The sequence below is a fragment of the Emys orbicularis genome, chromosome 6 (genome assembly GCF_028017835.1).
Source record: "Emys orbicularis isolate rEmyOrb1 chromosome 6, rEmyOrb1.hap1, whole genome shotgun sequence".
Classification (NCBI taxonomy): domain Eukaryota; kingdom Metazoa; phylum Chordata; order Testudines; family Emydidae; genus Emys; species Emys orbicularis.
In genome coordinates, this window is record NC_088688.1 from 131,247,786 (window position 1) to 131,270,037 (window position 22,252).

The window sequence follows — 22,252 nt, forward strand, 5'->3', positions numbered from 1 at the left end:
ACTATTTTTACCAAATATACTAACTTTACAGGTGGGATTTTCCCAATCACTCAGTGTTGGCCTATTCCTGCTCCCATAGACAGTGGGAGCAGAGAAAGGACAACATTGAGCACTTCAGAAAGCTCCAACCCACATCTACTGCTAATCTATGGAGTGTTACAATAAATAATCAAAGCTAAACCTCAGTGCCGTCAACAAAATAAATGAACAAGTTACATTTTATGGTGCATGAGCCTTACTTATTCCATTATTTGTTCCCATGCTAATGAGCAACATTCAGTCATTTGCAATAGGTGTCAGAATCATTCGCCTGCATTAAGCAAGGTTTCCCCATACCACATTTTTCCTTGCTCTTATTAACTCACAGCATTGAATAAGAAGCATTGTATTGTGCTGGAAAAAGAAAAAAGAGTCAGGGAATTATAAAACCTAGCTCTTAAACAGCTCTTTCCACCCGGACATCTCAAAGCGCTTTACAAAGGGGGCCAGTATCATTATCCCTGTTTTACAAATGGGGAAATGGAGGCACCGAGCAGTGAAGTGACTTGCCCAAGGTCACTCAGCAGGCCAGTAGCAGAGCCATGGATGGACTCCAGGTCTCCTGAGTCTCAATCCAGTACCCTTTCCACTGGGCCATAAATGGCTATTTAGCACAGTAACAGGAGCTTTGGCTCCTTGAGCGTCTTTTCAAACACCCCAAGAACTCCAAGGCAAAAGGGAAGGTAGGCAGGGAGTGTGAGTAGGCAGAAGCAATGTTCAGCATGAACTACCATGGAAATAGCTCCTTTTCGTCTCTAGGCCGCTTCATCTTCCCATTTGGGGTCGTCAAGAGAGCTGAACAAGTCCAGGAGTGTGGGCTGAAGAATCCTAGTTGAGCCCAGGGCTTGTTCAGAGAGTTACACCCGGGCTTCAGAACTGCCCTACCACAGCAAGCATGCTGTGTAGATGCCAAGTGGAGAGAGTAGCACTGGGTGAATGTTTATGCAGGCAGCAGCCCGGTAGATTTCTCTGAAGGAAATACTGCCAAGCAAGTCATCAATGCTCAGAAAAACAGCCCCAAGAGCTCATGTTCGGATAACCTGGCTAATATGTCTCAAGGCACAGGCGTATCTCCAAAACAAAATAAAATCTCCAAGCCCTCTCGACAGCATGGGCTGTATGTGCCCCTGGGTAAGCGTGAGGCTTTGGGACGAGAACCTGGGAAATTAAGCTCTTTCAGGGGAAACACCTTCTTCGCTCTAACTCTGGAATGAGGCCGCAGGATAGCTTTGTCTGTGTGGAGTACAGGGAAAGGAGGAAGAGCCCCCGGAGCCTGGGACTCAGCCACCCTCCTCACAGATGTAATTGTGATTGAAAATGCAGCCTTTCGTTGCAGACAGAATGAGCACACCACCCAGGGCTCAACAGGAGAGTTGTTCAACTTTGCCACCACCAGCCTGGGGCCTCACCATGGAAGGAGAGAGACCAGCAGAACCATCCACTGGCAGGCGATGCACTGAGGTGGCAGACAAGTGCACCATGATAGGAGACAAGGAGAAACCAAGAGACGTTAACTATGGTCAAAAGTCCAAAGCAGATTATGGGGCTGCAGAATATGAACACAGAGTCTCTGCTGCTCTAGAGAGAAAAACGTCTCCCCCTTCTGACCGTAACATGCCCATGCAACATCCCAGAGGTTTAGCAGTGGCCTTCGTGTCCTTTACTCTCTAGAGTGTCTCCGTGATCTTGAACCTGAACACACCGCACCCAGCAAACAAGGGCATGAAGTGAAAAGCCCATAACGGCTAGCACTATGAACACTCCGCTCTGGCCAGGTGGTCGAGAAGGAACCAAGAGTGGTTCGTCTGTCACAAGCCCATATTACCCTCGGCACGGGGCATGAGGATAGCAAGGGTGCATGCGTGGACCATACGGTCACTGCTGCCAAAAATCTCCACATGAAGGCGCACGGGGCACATGCACCCCTCAAATGGAGCGTTCCCAGGGACACAGCTCAAAGGAGGAGGAAACACTGTGGAAAATTATTTTAACCTTGGAAAATTCTTTTAACAAATTCCAAACTATCAAGAATAATGAAAAATAGTTTGAATCTAAGTTTCAATGAAACAACAGTCCCAACAGCTCAGCTACATTATTCCTCAGTTGACTGAGTTACCCACCTACTGACAACAACTGAGGTAACAATGTACAAACTGGTCTAAAAGGTTGCAGGCCTGGATGGAGAAATCTCTCTCTCACACACACGCGCACACACACACACACACACACGCACACACGCACACACCCCAGCAATTCTCAGCCATGACCTACAGAATCATCCCATGCACCAAACCCCAGAATCCTTTCCATTTGCAAAGGACTGTGGGATTCGGGTTCTGGGATAATATTTGGCCCGTTTTGCTTCTCTGTCCTTGTTCCCCCCTCTCTCACCCCCCACCAATGCTGGAGGGTGGGAAGTTCTGCTCCAAGGGGCTGTGGAGCAGCTCCCCTTCCCTGGAGCCTAGCCAGCCGCCTGTGTGTGGGGTGGACGGGGAAGAGCTGTTCTCAGGTTGGATGGATAGAGGAAGAGCCTCAGCAGGAGGGAAGAGACCCAGGATCCTGCTGGGGCCTAATGCCCATGGGATTTTTGCAGCTGTCCGCTGGCAGACGGGACCCAGCAGGTGCCTCCCCCTCCCCCACCAGCCCCTGGAGTGCACCCAATGAGCTGTAATGCTACAGAGCTGCCACGGGCCCAATCCCGACACCCTCATGCAGCGATCCCAATGCCTCAGTGGGAGACTGGCCTGAGATACAGCAGCAGGATTAGAATCTGCAGGGGAAAAGCCTGGGAAAAGTCTGCATGAAAGCAAGGGAGGTGGAGGCCTCATGGGGCAACAGGAACTGCACATGCTGAAATGCCCAGGATTTGGGAGTCCCCTACACGTTGCCCTTCGAGTGAGCAAACCCAAAGAGCACAGCATGGCACCTCTCTGTACAGATCAGGGTAGCTCCTTGGAGGTGAGTGCAAAGAGTTCTGACTACAGAGTGACAACCAAAGCACCCTGCATGGATGCTGACATTCTCAGCCACTCTGAGCTACTTGTTATCAGAAGGGGACCTCCCGTTCAGATCCAATCTAGACCTGTACTGGGCCAGTGCCCTAAAGCCACGGTAACCGATCACGGACGTCACAATCACCTCACTGTGGAGGAATCCTCGGGTGATATAGCCGGAGGCACCACAGTGGCTCCTATGTCATATCCCCTCCCTGTGGCCAGCACCGGGGGAATGGCTGGGAAAAGGTTGTGTGTCTGGAGGTTCCCTACCCCCCGATGATTCCTGGTTGCCATATTTTCCCTTGGAAGTACTGGGCAGCTAGTGCAATTTACAGCAGCCTTTAGGCTGCTCTAACTTGCACCGGAAGAGCAGCCTGGCATAGAGTGGGCCCAAGACAAAAGAAACACAAAAGTGGCTTTAAAAAGTCACCTTTACACCCTTGTCCCTCTTGAGCTGCAATGCTTCTTGACAGCAGCCAAGGGCTTGGGCACCTATATAGTATAATCACATATTTATCTTCCCTGCTAAAAGCAAATACCCAGGAGCTTGAAAGCAAGGTACTTTGAAAATAATGTGCAACACATAACGGGCTAGATTCTCAGGGGGAGGGGAGAAGGGTCGGGGGTCAAATGGCATAGCTCCAGTCTCTTCAATGCTGATTTACACCTTCTGAGAATCTGGCCCACCCTCTCTGCTACACTGTAATGTTAAAAGCAAACCAAACTGCAATACTGGTCAGCACTCTGATCCTGCTCAGTGAGGTCTGTGGAGTTTTGCCACTTACTTCAATGGCAGCAGGATCTGCCTTTGTGTTTTCTCTTTACTTGTTTAGTAAAACCTATCAAAGGAGACGGCGACACAGGTCAGCTGTGAAGTGACACAGCCAGCAGTGGGAATTTCAGCTGATACTAAAACCTCACAAATTCTCAGATCACTAATCTGCACACCTCAGAACTCTCACAAAAAGCAGGTGGTGCTCAGTGAATATTTAACAGCTGAAAGCTGCAGTGAAATTGCATTTTACTACGACCGGATAAGTTTTACAAAATATCCCACAATCCATGGACCAGTACACTCTCTAGTAGCGTCATAAATAATTAAAACTAAACTGCATTTGACAAAATAAATAAAATGAATTTTGTGATTCACTGTGTCGGACTTTTCAAACTGCATGAAATTCACTCATCTGCAAGGAGTTCCCTAGTGGTGAGCATGAATTATCCAGTATCTGCATAGATTGAGAAAGATATTGTATGGGAGAACTTCAGCTTGTGACTGGGAGATCAACAATTCAAACACAAGCCAGGGGCAGCCAGAACATCTTAAAAGCCAACGCAAACATTTGCAATTGTCACCTCTTTGCCTTTTAAACCACTGCACTCTATTTGTAAACACAAGTACATGGATACCTTGAGTAAGGCCAGAGTAGAGGTGCACTGCCCTGGGAGTGGAGCAGGGATCAAATTGTGACTTTTCTGGACCATTTCTGTTTCTGCTGTACTGTTACTGTGAGGAACTGATGTGAAATGGTTGCAGGACTCCCTATGTAATGGCATTTAGCAGTCCCGGTATTAGCGCTCTCTCTCTCTCTGTCTCAGTACAACTCAACCTCTTGTTTACTGCCTTTATTTTATTTTTTTTACTATTGCTGTACAATGAACAGCTGCAGGATGCCTAGGCCTTTCTCCTGAGTGGCTAATCTACTACCCCTCAATGAGTAGTTCAAATTATTTCTTCCAATGTGTATTACCCCGGCCCTTGTCTACAGTGAATGACACTTCCCAGCATGCTGCTCAAGCACACAACTTTGGCCCTAATTCAGGAAAGTTTCTCTTCAAGGTAAACTTTAAGCATAACGTAATTTTTAAAAAACAAATCCAAACGTTGGAAAATGTTGACCAGCCCTCCTCACAGCTCCGTGAATCGCAGTCACTCTGGGTCATTTTTAAAATGAGGTCAGGCACTGGCTATCCTCTAGACTTCTAGTACGATGGCAGATTACAAATTTTTGTGAGCAGCTCAGCCATTCCATTCCTAAGTCACATTGGAACTCTTGGATTCAATACCATCTGGTCCTGGTGAGTGACTGCATCCACAATGATCAATTTGGTGCACCACCTCCTCTTTCAATGCTACGATCTCTGACAGCACAGCATGGGTATTACAGTCTAGAGCTCTGGGGTGTGTATCTCATGGTTGTCCTTTGTGGTGGAGGCTGGTATAGAGAAATCATTTAGCTTCTCTGCAAGGTCCTTATCTTACTGGATTGCTCCCTCTACTGCCTACTATTCTGGTAGTTTAGTAGTCTAGAATGGTTTAACGTCCATGACCAATCCGTCGTTGGCCTCTCGGCTGAGCCTGCCCACAGGTATACCCTCTGTCGCGAGGAGCTCTGCTCCTGAGCTATCTAGACATTTCTTCGAGGCCACCTACTGCAGTTTATATTGACCTGGGCTGTCTTTGCACATTAAGGATTAGATCCCCCAGACGAGCTGAACTGCAGTAAGCACAAGATGGGCGGGCACTGGGAAGAAGCAAAGGTGTCTCTTAGTCACCTTCACGCTCTCCGGATCCTGGCCCTTGGCGTAAGTTAAGGCAACCTCAGGGCTGCTTTAAGTTACACCTGGCTGCCTGCAGCCCAAAAGGGCCATTCCAGCAGCTGGGGAAGGCTGAGGTATACAGACACCCTAGTCAAGTCCCTTTTCCCCCAGGCCATGTTCTTATATAGAGGTCAGGAGTTGCTATTAAAGGAAGACTCCACACAGGGCCGGCTCCAGGCACCAGGCAACCAAGCACATGTTTGGGGCGGCACCTGGTAAGGGGCGGCCAATCTTGGGGTGGCGGGGGGCAGCGCGGCGTGGCGCGGCATTCCGTGGGGGGGGGGGGGGGCGGGCTCCAGCGGCGCGGCGCTCGGCGGGGGGGGCGGCGGCGCGGCGCTCGGCGCGGGGGGGCAGGCTCCAGCGGCGCAGTGCTCGGCGGGGGGGCGGCGCGGGGGGCGGCGCTCAGGGGGGAGGGTTCCGGTGGCACGGCGCTGGGGGGGGGTTCCGGCGGCACGGCGCTCGGCGGGGGGGGGGGGGCGGCGGCGCTTTTTTTTGCTGCTTGGGGCAGCAAAAAAGTTAGAGCCGGCCCTGACTCCACAGGGGGCAGGTTTTGCTGTCCCTATGGCACATCGGTGTGACTGCCATGGACACAGCAACTGAAATGGGGTCAGATTCTGGCTTTAAGACCAAAGAGTCTCTATTCCATTAAGTCTCTGAGTCACCAGGACTTCTGTTCCAACATGTTCTTTCTAAATACTTGTGAAAAATTCAAGGGATAGTTTAACAGAATTCCTTTCAGAAGAGAACAGGAGAACACCTCCATTGATATCAGAGAGACTGCAGAATACCTGCGCCTACTAAAAACGAAATCAAAATTCTGGAGGGAAACTGCAGATGAACAATGAATATTAAGACTCTATATGGCAGCGGTGTGAGAGTGTATTGTTGAGAAACACATGGGATTCCCTTTTCTACTAAAACACACAGCCAGCAGTTGTCATCTACAACAACCTATTGCATAGTGAAATGGAAAAATAAAATTCATTCTGGCTGGATCAATCATCAAGAGAGACATGGCTTTGGGCACCCCCTTCTGCTCCCCCAAAGAGTCTTCACTTTGAAAAACCTGTTCTAATTCTGTATGCCCAGCATTCCCGGTGATTTTCATTGTTTAGTCCCTTGGTCTGTGTGGGTCCAGAGTTAATACAATCCAGTACCCTATCTGTTTATACGGCTCCTATCACTGCCGCACAAGTACCAGCATGTTTCACATCATTGGGAGATCTCCAGTCGCAGCATCAGAATTTAACTAACCTGCAGGGAGCGGTCAGCTCCATCTCTGCAACTGAGCAACAATTCATTTCTCGTCACTGCAGCTAGCACTCACTGTGCTGCAGTGCTTGTCCAGTTACTTTTCCCACTGCAATGAGAAAGGTCACAGGTGACTTGAGATGAACGTCACGTGCCAATGAGAGAGGAGAGAAGGGGAGGAGACGTGCAATAAATCAGGGAGTCCCACTCCCACCCCTTTAAAAAAAAAAAGAGGTGCTTCAATGGCTAGATGATAAATTAACAAGGCAAAGCAAATCAGGAGTCAAGACATCTCCCACAATCTGTACAGAAACAACAAAATATACAATAGAAAATGTCACTACCACCCCATTCAGGCAGATGCATTGGTTTGTTTTTGTCAAAGACAGGTTAGCAAAGGAAATTTTTGACCAATGGTATTTTGCTGCATGGCTGTTTCTACAGCGGTCTCATGCAGTCTAAGTGACCTTCTGCTTGATGCTGGGTGTTTCTGGTCTGTAGTCCTTCCTCTCGGAGATGTTTCGCTTCACCTTGACAGTAACTGGAGACTCCTGATTTAATGAGGGACTCGAATGGGATTTCTTCAGTCCTGGCCCATCATTTTCTCCACTACTCAGCAGCTCCTTCCCCCCTTCTTTCAGTAGGGCAACATAAATCTCATAGCGGATTTTCTGGAAAAGGAACAAAGGAATGGATCAGCGTGAGTGAACTTCTCTGGGCTGTGATAGGCAGGAGGTCCGCCTGGATCATCAGACTGGCCCCTTGAAATCTAGGAGTCTAATATGTATGTGAACAATGGTGGCTAATATAAATTACACCACACAGAAATTGTCTGAGCCAGCCAGAGCCGAGGGATGTTGTACAATTGCCAACGTTTATTCCTCAACCAGGCAAATCTTTGCTCTGTACCTAATGGCCCTCAGCCAATAAGAGTGCAGGGAGATTTACATAACTGATGGGTGGCAGTTTCTGAATAGCCATGCAGGGCATGCTGAGCTGTACCTTCCTGCAGCACAAATAGCCCTAATTAAAGCAAACAGGGCTACACACACAGCAGGGCATTACTCAGCGTGCGTACGCATGGCAGGACGGTCCAAAGCAGCCGTTTTCAACCTTTCTTCATTTGTGGACCCCTAAAATAATTTTGAATGGAGCTGCGGACCCCTTTGGGAATCTTAGACATAGTCTGTGGACCCCCAGGGGGCTGCGGACCGTAGGTTGAAAACCACTGGTCCAAAGGCACTGCGAAAATCTCTCTGCTAAGATTTGCCACTGTCCTCAGAACTCCCCAAACTTCTGTGGCCACAATCAGCCTGGCCACCACAGGTTCTGCTCCCCCTGTCCCAGCCCGTGTTACCCTAGATATTAAACCCTAGATCACACAGCGTGCACAGAATCACACCGGTATGCTCTATGTGTGGCTCTCCCACAGAGAGTGGGTGGGTGGGCCAGCCGAACGTTAGCCTTCTCCAGGGCAGCTCTACCCCATTTTGCCTCCAAGAGGATATTCTGCAAGTCCAGTGTTCGGAAAACAGAATGGGGAAGCTCCTCCTGATAGCCTGAGGTCTACCGGACTCTGCTCCCTGTTCAGGCACCAATGTTTTTATGTACAGCAAAAGCACCCAATCCTAATTTGTTCCGTATCCGGACTAGGGTGTTTCCCTTTATTACAGAGCAATTGTTGCTTTGCAAGTCACAACCATACGGCACCTCACACAATGCCACAGCAATCAACAGGCACGAATAGTCAGTCATAGGAATTTGCCTGCAGGAGTTTAGCAAAGTTAGCCAGTACGGCTGGTGATGGGAAAGTGCCAATCCATCCCTCAGCAGCCATTAATGTTAGTGTAGGAATTGGAATTAAGGTGATCACAGTGGAGGGGGGGGGGGGGAAGGAACCCCACACTTCTACTGATTATTAATCCATTTTTCAAAGTAATAAAACAGTCTCTAAATTATGTTCCTGACTGAGCAAAAATGTTTAAAGAGAATTCTTTCCATTTATAATAAAATAATAACATTCAAGCAATAATAATAATTATTTGAATGCAAAATAGTTAAAAGCATTGGGAACTGCTTTGAAGAGGACAAAAGATGAGAGAACGTGACCAGGTTTCCAAAAAGTCCTTTGAGAAACAAAATCTTACTGAGAATGATCACAAGAGAAATCTGCTTAAAAATGAAATGAGGAAAAAACCAGTAGGATCAGTTCCATATCGGGAGGTCCAGCACAGCGCTGCAGAGACAAATAAAAGAAAGCGGTATCACCTGTCACTCAAACAAGAACCAATGAGCAGAATTCTGATGATGTGCCGTGCTTCACTGCATAATGAATGGACAGGTTGGCAAAAGGAGGAAATAGTTATTGCTGCAAGTGCTGGCTCATCATAACATTTATCAATGAGCAGAACTGCGTTCGCTCTGTGTGGCTCAAATGATTAAAATAAACACAAACCTAAGCCAATGGTAACAACAGAAATAAAACCCTGGGCTGGATTCCTGCCTCAACTGAAGTCGATGGGAGTTTTGCCATTGACTTCAATGGGGCCAGAATTCCACTGCTGCTGTCTGTCCTCAGCCTCAATTTAAACAAAGTACAAATAAAGGCTTTCTTTAAAGTTAAACTGTAAACATGCTCTCTTTTACAATTATGAGAGGCCATATGGGGCCAGATCCTCAGCTGATGGAAATAACATGGACTTGTTAAAAAAAAACACCGTAGGAAACCTCATCAAGAAAATAAGAACGTTAAAGTTGCAAAGGAAAATATTTAAAAGTCTAAATGCCCACACAACCTTATCTCTGTCCCCTGGTGCATGTGGATTACAGGGCAGTCTTCAGTGAGGCAGTCACACAGCACAGCCCCTGCCTCCTCTGATGCGCATACACTGCCTCATTCAAAGCCAAAGACGGTTCAGTACATAGCAGAAAGGAGAAACTACTTTGTTAGCAGTACTGTTTTCTGCAGAGAGCAAGAATGGGGGAAGCACAGGTAGCTGAAGGAAAAGAAATGACAAGAGCTTACGAGAAGGGGAATCTGGCCTTCTCCCTCCCTTTGGGAGCCGTGCCATTTCCTTTGGGCGAGTCAGGCCTTTTTTCACTACGTTTCTGTGTTTAATTTTTCCCTTCTCCTGCTGCTTTCAGTGGCCTGGTCTGCAGGCTTGGCTTGAGAGCACTCCCTGCATTCTCGCCCTACCTCAGCAAGGTCAGTCGCTCACTCACATTCGCTCCTCCAGGCTTTGCTCCAAACGATGGAAAAACCGGGGGAAGATTTCAAGTGCTGTTTTTTCACAGCTATCGTACGCTTTCTACAGCCAACCACCGATTTCATGCATTCTGTGAAATCTGTGACAAGTATGAAAATAGCCCCGCTTCACATATTAGCACGTTAAAAACACCTTCTCTCCCACATGGTGAAAGTAGGTGTAACCTCAGAGCTATTTACATAGGCACCTTCGGCAGCTTGCTTCATATCTATTCGCTCTGCAGCATTCAATTTTCATTTGAGGTTCTCTCTAAGAAAGAGGACATTATTTGTTATCATCACAGGATAGCTGGTCTCTGTGGATAGACTAAACCCAGCTCCCTGGACTGGAGCCCAATCCAGCCAATTAAAAGAGGGCTGGACCACACCTGGGCCTATAAAGGGCTGCTAGTAGGCAGCTGGGGAGGGAGGGATGAGACAGGCGGAGGAGCCTCAGAGGGAAGTCACACTGGAGTGGAGCTAGCGCCTGCGGTGGGTCCCGGGAGCAAAGGGCTGGGGGCTCAGGGGAACAGCCCTCTGACTGCTGCTCCAGAGGGGAGCAGAGCTGGCCGAGGCTAGGAAGCTTGCAGGAGCTGGAGGGCTGGAGACCCCTTGGAGGAGTGGCCCTGAAGCCTGTCACTGAGGATTGAGTTAAGACTGTGTTCTGCTTGTCTGATAACCTCTGTTGTGCAAATAAACCTCCTTGAAGAGCCGAGCGCATGGTTTGGAGCCGGGGAGAAGCGACAGCCCTGCTGACAGTTAAACGTGTGGTGGGCCGCTGGTGACGTGTACTGATGCACATGGCCATTTCTTTCCACGCCTCACTGCTAAAACTTGCTAAATATAAACAGGCACAGAAAGAGAACAATATAAACTCCCCAAGCCAGAAACAGACGGGGACACGATTCTCATGGCTGCAGTCTAACTTTCAACACCATATTCCATTACCTGTATTTTATCCTCTTCCCTCTCTGCTTTACCTGTTAGTCACCTGTGCACAGTGCCAAGAGTTCTGATGGTGCAGTGGGTGCATGTGCACTGAGTGGCTGGTACTAAGTTTAGAATGGCTGTTTCTCCTCTGAATACACAAATGACTGATTATTACCATTATTTATATTACGGCAGCATCCAGAGGTCCCAACTAAGATTGGGGCCCCACTGAACTAGGCACTCTGTCTGCCCATGGGGGCTAATAAACTAAAGAGACAGGAAATACAAAGGGAGAAAGGAAACATTATTCCCCATTTTACAGAGGGGGAACTGAGGCACAGAGAGGCTAAGTGACTTGCCCAAGGTCACACAGGAAGTCTGTGTCAGAGGCAGGAACTGAATTCCAAACTCTTGAGACCCTCCTGCCTGATGAGGTAACAGGTGACTGCAGTCAAAACTCTCAAACTGTGTCAAATGTGTGCGTCATTTGTATCTGCAGGCGCAGGAGAAGCTGAGAGTATAATGACCAACTTGCACAGTTTTCATCATATTTGACATACTGACTGCTTGCCCAGGTCTAAGCTTTGACTTATTTTAAGTGTTAAGGAGAGGTAATGTGTTAGGGAGAGTCTTGCAGATGTTTACTAGTAACAAAAAACAAAGAGCCCGCATTTGCACCACTGATAATACAGGCATACTATTACTGTCTTTATTGCTGTAGTAAATACTACAGTATTGTTATTCTTTTTCTTAGTTCTATGAGGAGTTCTGTAATTTCCAGAGCTTCTCTCCAAGGCAGATGCCAAGCCAACAAATTTAGTGCTGCATCCCATACATACCTCAAACTCCAGATAGTGGTCTTTCAGTTTGTAGTCATCTACTTCTTTGCCTTTAAGTTTCTTGTCTGGTGGGTAGGAACGATGCTCGGCTAGCTCGGTAGAGATTTGCTTCAGCTTAGCTTCATGTGACTTCAGCTGTTCATCCTTCAGAAACATATTAGTCATGTAAGTGTCAGACGCTCAAAGATTCAGTAAGTAAAAAGAAGAAAAAGATCTGCCCATACACTGAACAGCAACTTCTGGCAAGCGGCGTTTTTTAAACATTTCATTTTATTTATATGGTAAATTGTTAGGGCTAGATCTTCAAGAGCTTGGCTCCCAGCAGCTTCCTTGTAGGCATCCAGAAGAAATGGCCAGATTTTTTTAAGGTTCGCAGCACCCAGCACCTCCCCAGCGTACAAGGGAGAATCTATCACTCCTCCCCCAGGTAGGGTGACCAGATGTCCCAATTTTATAGGGACAGTCCCGATTTTTGGGTTTTTTTTCTTATATAGGCTCCTATTACCCCTACCCCTGTCCCGATTTTTCACATTTGCTGTCTGGTCACCCTACCCCCAGGTGAGAACAATGGGAGTTGCTGGCTGTGGAGCACTGCTGAAAATCCGGTCCTTCCACTTTACTAACCCCCGGGCCAAATTCAGCCAAGTCAATGATGTTATTTGGGGTACAAGAAAGGGCAGAGTTTGACCCCACACTTAAGGTCATCACAATTTGGAAGCAACTCTTGTGGTGACAGGATTGGTACAATTGTCAGACCCCTCCCCTCTGTCATTCTGCCAGTATGTGCTTTCCAGTCTGTAGCAGCCAGTGGTTAGAGCTATGCAAGGCACAGGCTCTCCTGGGAGGAGGATGTTCTGTCCTCTCCTGAAGGCTTATTTCCTTTTGTTAAACTTTACTCCACTGTGCAGTTGGAGGGGGCAAGGACTTGCTATTCTTTCTTTCTAGGCCATTTCCTTTGCCACAATCATCCCAAACCCACTCACCCCCTCCAGTCCATCTGGGCAGAGAATGGCACTCTTCTGCAACCCCCTTCAAAGCATGCACTCCTTAGGTCATGCAGGCCCTACAGAGTTGTCTTATTTCTGAACTTGGGTTGGACTGGGCTTTAAATCCAACACTGCACTTTAACGTTATTCCTCAGCCCTGCAGGAAAGAGCAGAAATGGTGAAATCTCATCCGTTTCTGACAACACAGGGCCTGGATCAGACCCAAAGTCCATCTAGTCCAGCAGCCTGTTTCTGACAATGGCCAACGCCAGATGCACCAGAGGAAAGTGCAAGGACCCTGCAGAGGGAGGCATCAGATCTCATCCTGATCTCTAACAGATTGGCCTAACCCTAACCCTTTTTTTGATCTAGCTAAATTCTTGGCCTCAACAACTTCCAGTGGCAGTGAGTTTCTCAGTCTAACTACACATGTGGAAAAAGCACTGCCTTTTATTGATTTGAATCTGCCACCTTTTAGTTTCACTGAACATCCCCTTGTTCAGGTGTTATGAGACAGGGAGAACAGAAGCTCTTCATCTACCTTCTGTAGACCATTCATTATATACTTTTATTACATCCCTGTTACCAGCGAACTATAGGATGTAGACACTGGAGGTGAACTTGGTGAAATGACTTAGTACAATTAATTTTGTCTTGTCTCCTCATCTCCTATTTCTGTCAGGGTCTGACCCTGCTGCCACTGATGCCAATGAAAATGACGACACTGATTTTACTCTGAGCAGGCGCAGGTCCTTTGAACTAAGTGCTGTAGTGGTCTTCTTGATTCAGCTCACAAACTCTAACACGGAGACCAGAAAGAGTTGATAATTCATATTTCATCCTCTGCAGAATGAGAAACAGCCTGCTTACCTCTCCAGCTTGCAGATAAAAGCAGACAGGTTTTAGCTTGTCTTTGAATTTATCTGCTTTGAAAAATTTAAGAATCTTTTGCCGTTAGCTCAAACAACTTCACTTATTCTGCTTCTCATGACACCCTTTTACCAGTACGCAAACCACAGGGGTTTGTTGTTTTTTTGTTATTCCTGATAAAATGGAAACAATGAAGCTAGGAAACTGTGCGCTAAATGGAATGATATCTCAGCGCAGTGAACGGTGGAAGGATCTTTTTGATGGCTGTGGGTGAATTATTGAAACCTCAAGCCGTGGCAGAGCGGCAGTGAAAAAATGGCAAAGAAGACGCTAGTTTGTATTAACAGAAGGTGAAAACCCAGAACAAGACAAGTACTATTACTCCTGTTTAAGGCACTTGTTAGACTTCCACCAAAAACACAGCTTGACGTGCTAATCTCCAGGCCACTGGATGAGTGATATTGTCAAAAGGTGGCTTTGAAGAATCTAGGTTATGAGGAAAGGCTCTGAGAGCAAAGCAGTTCTGAAGGCAAGTCAGTAAGTGGTGGTGATGGCATAAAGCCTTTCAAATTTAGGAAAAGGAGTAATGAAGTTCAGAGAGATTTCTTTCACAATGCTAGCAGGAGATAAAATACTCGGGATCGCGTCATTCCTAAGATTAGATTCTGTCCTCTGCTGCTGTGGTGCAAAGGGAGCACAGAGGAGACTCACCCATCCTACAGGACATTCCGCCGCTGGTGGACAGGGGCGGCTCTATGTATTTTGTTGCCCCAAGCACGGCAGTCAGGCGGCTTTCGGCGGCGCGCCTGCAGGAGGTCCGCCGGTCCTGCGGCTTTGGCGTACCCGCCGCCGAAGGCTCCCTGACTGCCGCCCCCATGGCGACCGGCAGGCTGCCCCCCGCGGCTTGCCACCCCAGGCACGCGCTTGGTGCGCTGGTGCCTGGAGCCTCCCCTGCTGGTGGAGAATCTGCGGGGAGCCAAGAGCCAGCCTAGCTAGGTGCATGCCAATCACCCTCACAGCCCGCATAGATGCACTGGGAGGGGGCCCAGAGCACATTATTCTACAGCGTGTACAGCTTAGAGCAGTCCTGAAGCTGCTCTAAAGTGACATTGGATGATGAACCGGCCCCTGGCTGGCCCCAGGGTCAATAAGCCAGGAAGGTAGCTTATGGCCCACTTTTCTCACCCAGCTAAGCCCAAAGAGTAATAAATGCATGGGATAAGATTTCAGGGAAGTCTGTGGGCACAAAGAAAATACCTAAATTCAAGAAACACCTACATTTTGTTTCAGGAGGAGGAGACTGAAGACTAAATTAAATCTTACAGGGTCAAGGAGTATAGGCATAATGTTGTGCTCCTGTGCCAGAAATGTCTTACATTCTTAGCCACACCCAGGAGACAAGGACTTTCTATCTGATGTGTAAATGGGCCTAAGGCTACAGGTGATACCTCCCTTTCTTCAGAAGCACAAACAAATCACATCAAGTCTCCATCCCCTCTCACCCTTAACTTTGCAAATATTTTTGGTCCTAAGAAGCAAGTAGAGATAAACTCCTTTAGATAGAGGTGTTAGCAAGACTGTTTGCACAGGAGCTTTACTAAATTGCATAGCTTCAAGGTTTCAGAAGAACCTTCCAAGCTCGTCTCTGGCCAAAGGACTCTCCACCCCGGGAGATATGCTTATTATAACAACAGCTCACCTGAGATAACTTTGTTGTGGTGGCCGGCAGAAGCGGACGACTGAACTTCTTCTGAGAGCCAATAGCAGCTGGAAACGGTGGAGCAGAAAATACAGCTGCCACACAATTGATTTTGTTGATCCATGCCTGCATTTCTTCTGGGCTCCTGTGGAAGAAAGACGGAGAGCAATCAGGATATTGGTGGACTCAGTGTCTCCTCCCTCTTCCTCCTTGCTGTCAGCTTTATCATCATAGGGACATATGAACTACCATCTAGCGCAGTGTCCTACCTCCAGTAGTGGCTAGTGTCAGAAGTCCTAGAGGGTGGCATACAGAGGAAGTTTCTTCCTAATCCATTTTGATGGCAGCCAAAATGCTCTCACCCCTTAATTTGCACATTTCTTCTTTACATCCTCAGTGGCTTCACTGAACCACAAACAGCCGCACCATTAGCTTGATTGCTAATAACTTCCCTTCCACAATCAACTACTGAGCCACAGAATACACAAGCAGCGACTACTTCCCCATTAAATTTAACCAAAGGAATGGCCCTTGCCCAAGCTTCTACTTTGCCTACCCAAGACACACAATCCTGCCTTTGACCTCACTTTTCCAATCCCTCTTCCCTACTTCTTACTGCAGAAGGGTATTAATAACACAATTCTTTCTGCACTTCTCAACCAACCAGCCTCTGTAAAACACTGAGTTTACTGCCGTGCCAGGACCCACAGCAAAGAACTCCAAGACCTTCAATTAAATCTATTGCATGCTATTAAAAATTGCTTGGGCAGTGCCACTGATTGAGGAATTGATGACCCTGGTGATGTAGGGAAGGGCCAAGCAAAGTATATTGAATGGTATAAAATCTGAGTTGGAGAAAATCATGCGTATGCAAGTCAAACGTGTCTCTTTTCCATCTCTTCCAACTATGGCCCTGATCCTGGCACTGTGATTGAAGTCACACTGCATAAAGACAAGCTCAAATCTTTGCCAGATACAGATGGAAAGGTGTGAAAATCATCCTCAGAAGGACATAACCACTATCAAACTAGGGCTCTTGGTGGGAACCTACAGGTACAGTAATCAACACAAAGAGAGAGACTAGAACTCATCTCTTCATCTAGTGCTTCCAGCCACACCTTGCTGCTTTTCTACCTAGCGGGAAACAGGAGTCTCCAGCCCCTTTCAAACTTGAATTCAAGTGCATTCTTGGGGCTCATCTGCATAGCGCTGCAGTGCAAACGAGGGCTGCGTGATTTCTAGGGCGCTCTACCTGCCCTGTGTAGACCCTGCGGGCAGGATCCACAGGGCACATAGTGCATGTTAACATAGTTCTGTTTGAAATGGGACTACGTCAGTACGAACTAGGTAACTTTTAGAGTGCGCCAGCAGGGTCTACACGTGGCAGGTGAAGAGCAACATGGTAGAGTGCTTTAGATATCACACACACCCCTAGGTCGACTGCAGCACAGCATAGTCAAGCCTTCAGTATGTGCTTACTCTCCAGCAAGCTGTGGGATCATTAATGGGGTTACATTTCTATACCATATCGTGGTTCAGCAGGAACATACAGTAACTCCTCACTTAAAGTCATCCCGGTTAACGCTGTTTCGTTGTTACGTTGCTGATCAATTAGGGAACATGCTCGTTTAAAGTTGCGCAATGCTCCCTTTCTAACCTCGTTTGGCAGCCTCCTGCTTTGTCCACAGCTTGCAGGAAGAGCAGCCCATTGCAGCTAGCTGGTGGGGGCTTGGAACCAGGGTGGACCGGCAGCCCCCCTATCAGCTCCCCGCTCCCCTAAGTTCCCTGTGCAGCAGCTGCCCAGCAGGCTATCAATTGCCAGCAGTTCGGCTGTCCCTCCCCCCACTGCCATGTGCTGCTCCTGCCCCTCTGCCTTGGAGCTGCTCCCCGAGCCTCCTGCTTGCTGTGCGGGGTGTGTGTGTGTGTGTGTGTGCTAATGTCAGGTGTCCCCCTCCCCCCTGCTCCTGCCCCCCACTTATCCCTTCTCCATATAGAGCAGGGAGGGGACACAGACGGAGAGACACAGAGAGAGCTTGGGGCAGCAGCTGCTGTCTTAACTTCCTGATCCACTTAAAAAGACAATGCACTTAAGAGTGGGTCAGCTTACTTAAAGGGACAGTGTGCATCTCTCTCTCCCACACACAAGGTGTGTGTCTGTCTCTGTCTGCTATGCTGTCTCCCCTCCCTCGTGTTCGTGCTGCCTTGTGTGAGAAGCTACATTAATAACAATGTGTTAACCCAGTGGTTCTCAAACTTTTGTACTGGTGACCCCTTTCACATAGCAAGCCTCTGAGTGCAACCCCCCCTTATCAATTAAAAATACTTTTTTATATATTTAACACCATTATAAATGCTGGATGTAAAGTGGGGTTTGGGGTGGAGGCTGACAGCTCGTGACCCCCCACGTAATAACCTCGTGACCTCCTGAGGGGTCCCGACCCTCAGTTTGAGAACCCCTGTGTTAACTCTTGAGGGCTCAGCGAGTGCTAGTTCATCATTTAGCACTAAGGCATTCCCTGGGAAATATCCCACCCTCTTCCACCCTCTGACTCCACCACCTCAACCAAGCTTCACAATCATCATTGCTGTGAACAGTATCAAATTGTTTGTTTAAAACGGTGTGTGTGTGTGTGTGTGTGTGTGTGTGTGTGTGTGTGTGTGTGTGTGTGTGTGTGTGTGTGTGTGTTTTGTCTGGTGAAAAAAATTTCCCTGGAACCTAACCCTCCCTATTTACATTAATCCTTATGTGGAAATTGGATTCACTTAACATTGTTTAGCTTACAGTCACATTTTTCAGGAACATAACGACAACGTTACGCGAGGAGTTACTGTACTGTGAACGGCTGCAAATGGGCTGAGACTACACAAACAAATCAAATCAAAAGCATTTGGATTTTCAGTGCTGAGTGCTGCAAGTGGCAGGTAAATTGCTAGCAAGGGCATGCAAATATAAACCCAGAATGCTCTACTGGTATTTCCTGCCTTCATTACCTGTGATTCAGCTGAGGTCCTCTAGGCCAGTGGTTTTCAAACTATTTTCCTGGCGACCCAGTTGAAGAAAATTGTTGATGCTCGTGACCCAACGGGGCTGGGGATGAGGGGTTTGGGGTGTGGGAGGGGCTCAGGGCTGAGGTAGAGTGTTGGGATGCAGGCGTGAGGGCTGCGGGGTAGGACCAGGAATGAGGGGTTCAGGGTGTGGGAGGGGGCTCTGGGCTGGGGCAGGGGTTGGGGTGCGGGAGGGGGTCAGGGCTCTGGGCTGAGGGTGCAGGCTCTGGGGTGGGGCCAGGGATGAGAGGTTTGGGGTGCAGAAAGGGGCTCCGGGTTTGAGGTGGGGCTCAGGGCTAGGGAAGGGGCTTACCTTGGGCGGCTCCTGGTCAGTGGCGCAGCGGGGGTGCAGAAACAGGCTTCCCGCCTGTCCTGGCCCTGTGGACCCCGCTGCGCCCCAGAAGTGGCCAGCAGCAGGTCTGGCTCCGAGGCAGAGGCACGCAAACAGCTCTTGCCCACAGGCACCGCCCCCCCAGCTCCCATTGGCTGGGGGAGTGGTGCCTGCGGGCGAGAGCTGGCCGCTGGCCGCTTCCGGGGCACAGCGCGGTATCAGAACAGGTAGGAACTAGCCTGCCTTAGCCGGGCAGCACCGCCGACGGGACTTTTAAAGGCCCAGTCGGCGGTGCTGACCAGAGCCGCCACGACCCAGAGCCTTACATTCCGCGACCCGGTACTGAAAACCACTGCTCTAGGCTATAAAATCCATCAGACAACCTATGGACTGGCTGGTATGCTATTTCGCTGCATATTCTAAGGCCCTGAGCGTGTATGCTGATTCTTGCAGGCTGACTCCTGTGCCCTCATGAAGCCTCGCTGGCCTGCTCGGGTCTCTGTGGGGGTGCAGCAGTCTGCCCATGCAGATCTCACGGGAAGATCGGGGCTCAAGCAGAACATAGGTTTTTTTTAAGGCCAGAATGGACCCTAAAATATCACACTTGGAGTTGCAGCTAGCAAGAGATGTTAAGAGTAACAAGAAGGGTTTCTTCAGGTATGTTAGCAACAAGAAGAAAGTCAAGGAAAGTGTGGGCCCCTTACTGAATGAGGGAGGCAACCTAGTGACAGAGGATGTGGAAAAAGCTAATGTACTCAATGATTTTTTTGCCTCTGTCTTCACGAACAAGGTCAACTCCCAGACTGCTGCACTGGGCAGCACAGTATGGGGAGGAGGTGACCAGCCCTCTGTGGAGAAAGAAGTGGTTCGGGACTATTTAGAAAAACTGGACGAGCACAAATCCATGGGGCCGGATGCGCTGCATCCGAGGGTGCTAAAGAAGTTGGCGGATGTGATTGCAGAGCCATTGGCCATTATCTTTGAAAACTCATGGCGATTGGGGGAGGTCCCGGATGACTGGAAAAAGGCTAATGTAGTGCCCATCTTTAAAAAAGGGAAGGAGGAGGATCCGGGGAACTACAGGCCAGTCAGCCTCACCTCAGTCCCTGGAAAAATCATGGAGCAGGTCCTCAAGGAATCAATTCTGAAGCACTCAGAGGAGAGGAAAGTGATCAGGAACAGTCAGCATGGATTCACTAAGGGCAGGTCATGCCTGACTAACCTAATTGCCTTCTATGAGGAGATAACTGGGTCTGTGGATGAGGGGAAAGCAGTGGATGTGTTATTCCTTGACTTTAGCAAAGCTTTTGATACGGTCTCCCACAGTATTCTTGCCAGCAAGTTAAAGAAGTATGGGCTGGATTAATGGACTATAAGGTGGATAGAAAGCTGGCTAGATTGTTGGGCTCAACGGGTAGTGATCAACGGCTCCATGTCTAGTTGGCAGCTGGTATCAAGCGGAGTGCCCCAAGGGTCGGTCCTGGGGCCGGTTTTGTTCAATATCTTCATTAATGATCTGGAGGATGGCGTGGATTGCACTCTCAGCAAGTTTGCAGATGACACTAAACTGGGAGGAGTGGTAGATACGCTGGAGGGTAGGGATAGGATACAGAGGAACCTAGACAAATTAGAGGATTGGGCCAAAAGAAGCCTGATGAGGTTCAACAAGGACAAGTGCAGAGTCCTGCACTTAGGACGGAAGAATCCCATGCACTGCTACAGGCTAGGGACCGAATGGCTAGGAAGCAGTTCTGCAGAAAAGGACCTAGGGGTTACAGTGGACGAGAAGCTGGATATGAGTCAACAGTGTGCCCTTGTTGCCAAGAAGGCTAACGGCATTTTGGGCTGTATAAGTAGGGGCATTGCCAGCAGATCGAGGGACGTGATCGTTCCCCTCTATTCGACATTGGTGAGGCCTCACCTGGAGTACTGTGTCCAGTTTTGGGCCCCACACTACAAGAAGGATGTGGAAAAATTGGAAAGAGTCCAGCGGAGGGCAACAAAAATGATAAGGGGGCTGGAGCACATGAGTTATGAGGAGAGGCTGAGGGAAATGGGATTGTTTAGTCTGCAGAAGAGAAGAATGAGGGGGGATTTGATAGCTGCTTTCAAATACCTGAAAGGGGGTTCCAAAGAGGATGGAGTTCGGCTGTTCACAGTGGTAGCAGAAAGAACAAGGAGTAATGGTCTCAAGTTGCAGTGGGGGAGGTTTAGGTTGGATATTAGGAAAAACTTTTTCACTAGGAGGGTGGTGAAGCACTGGAATGGGTTCCCTAGGGAGGTGGTGGAATCTCCTTCCTTAGAGGTTTTTAAGGTCAGGCTTGACAAAGCCCTGGCTGGGATGATTTAGTTGGGATTAGGTCCTGCTTTGAGCAGGGGGTTGGACTACATGACCTCCTGAGGTCCCTTCCAACCCTGATATTCTATGATTCTAATCTGACCTCCTGTCTAACACAGGCCATAGAATTTCATCCATTTACTCCTGAACTGAGCCCAGTAACTTGTGTTTGGCTAACATAAATCTTCCAGAAAGGCCTCCACTCTTGATCTGAAGAGATCAATAGAGGGAGAATCCACCACTGCCTTCCCTTGGCAGTTTGTTCCAATGGTTACTCACCCTCGCTGCTACACATTTGTGCTAACTTTATCTGGCTTCTAATGACAGCCATTGCTTCTCATGTCTTTCTCTGCTAGAGTAAAGAGCCCTTCAGTACTTGGTCTTTTCTCCCCATGAAGATACTCTCACATACTAATCAAGTCACCTCTTAATCACCTTTTTGATAAACTAAACAGACTGATCTCCGTTAGAGACCCACTTAACCCTCCAAGTCACGAACTTCCTGCACCCTCAGAGGGTACAATCACCCCTCTCTCCTCCCAATCCTTTTCTGCCCACAAACAAAACAGCCCTAGGAAAACTCTGAGTGAACGGAACATACTGGGCTTGGAAAAGCAGGACCCTCCAGTCAGCTGTTTTGAGCTTTAGGACGTTGGGCCTCTTCTCATAGTCTGTTGCCTTTGATGCCAATGCATGGTGCACGCTAACTGCATTTTTCAGATCCTCCTCAGACAAAGCCTTTTCTGGTTTATATTCATCCTGCAGTAATTAAAATGAAAAGATGGCAGAAGTTATTTCAGGTTGTTCATCTCTTCCTTTAACCTAACAAAGGCAATACAGTCATATTCCATAAAAGGCCATCAACAGTGATTATAAAAATATCAATTTAACCTAATCTGTCCTATAAACATTTCCATTTTCGGTTCTTAAAACATTACCTTTTAAGAGTCTTTAATATCTCTGCAAGGAAGTGAAGGAATTCCACCACCTTCCCGACAAGAAGAGGGAAGAACAGTAAGTGTCATGAAGAAGTTAAATAAATCCTAAAGGGCTAAATTCCACAGTGTTATTAAGTCATAGCCC

At 48.2% G+C, this 22,252-nt stretch overlaps 1 protein-coding gene across 4 annotated transcripts in view; it reads right to left on the reverse strand.

Moving 5' to 3' along the window:
- Positions 1-7,345: 7,345 nt before the first annotated feature.
- PSD3 (pleckstrin and Sec7 domain containing 3) overlaps positions 7,346-22,252 on the reverse strand; it is a 109,570-nt gene continuing 94,663 nt past the window's right edge. For all 4 annotated transcript variants that reach the window (XM_065406126.1, XM_065406128.1, XM_065406129.1 and 1 more), the window contains 4 exons: positions 21,771-21,928; positions 15,456-15,600; positions 11,901-12,044; positions 7,346-7,558 (listed from right to left, as the gene is read on the reverse strand). In XM_065406126.1, coding sequence (XP_065262198.1) covers positions 7,346-7,558; positions 11,901-12,044; positions 15,456-15,600; positions 21,771-21,928 — 660 coding nt within the window. The remainder of the gene's footprint in view (positions 7,559-11,900; positions 12,045-15,455; positions 15,601-21,770; positions 21,929-22,252) is intronic.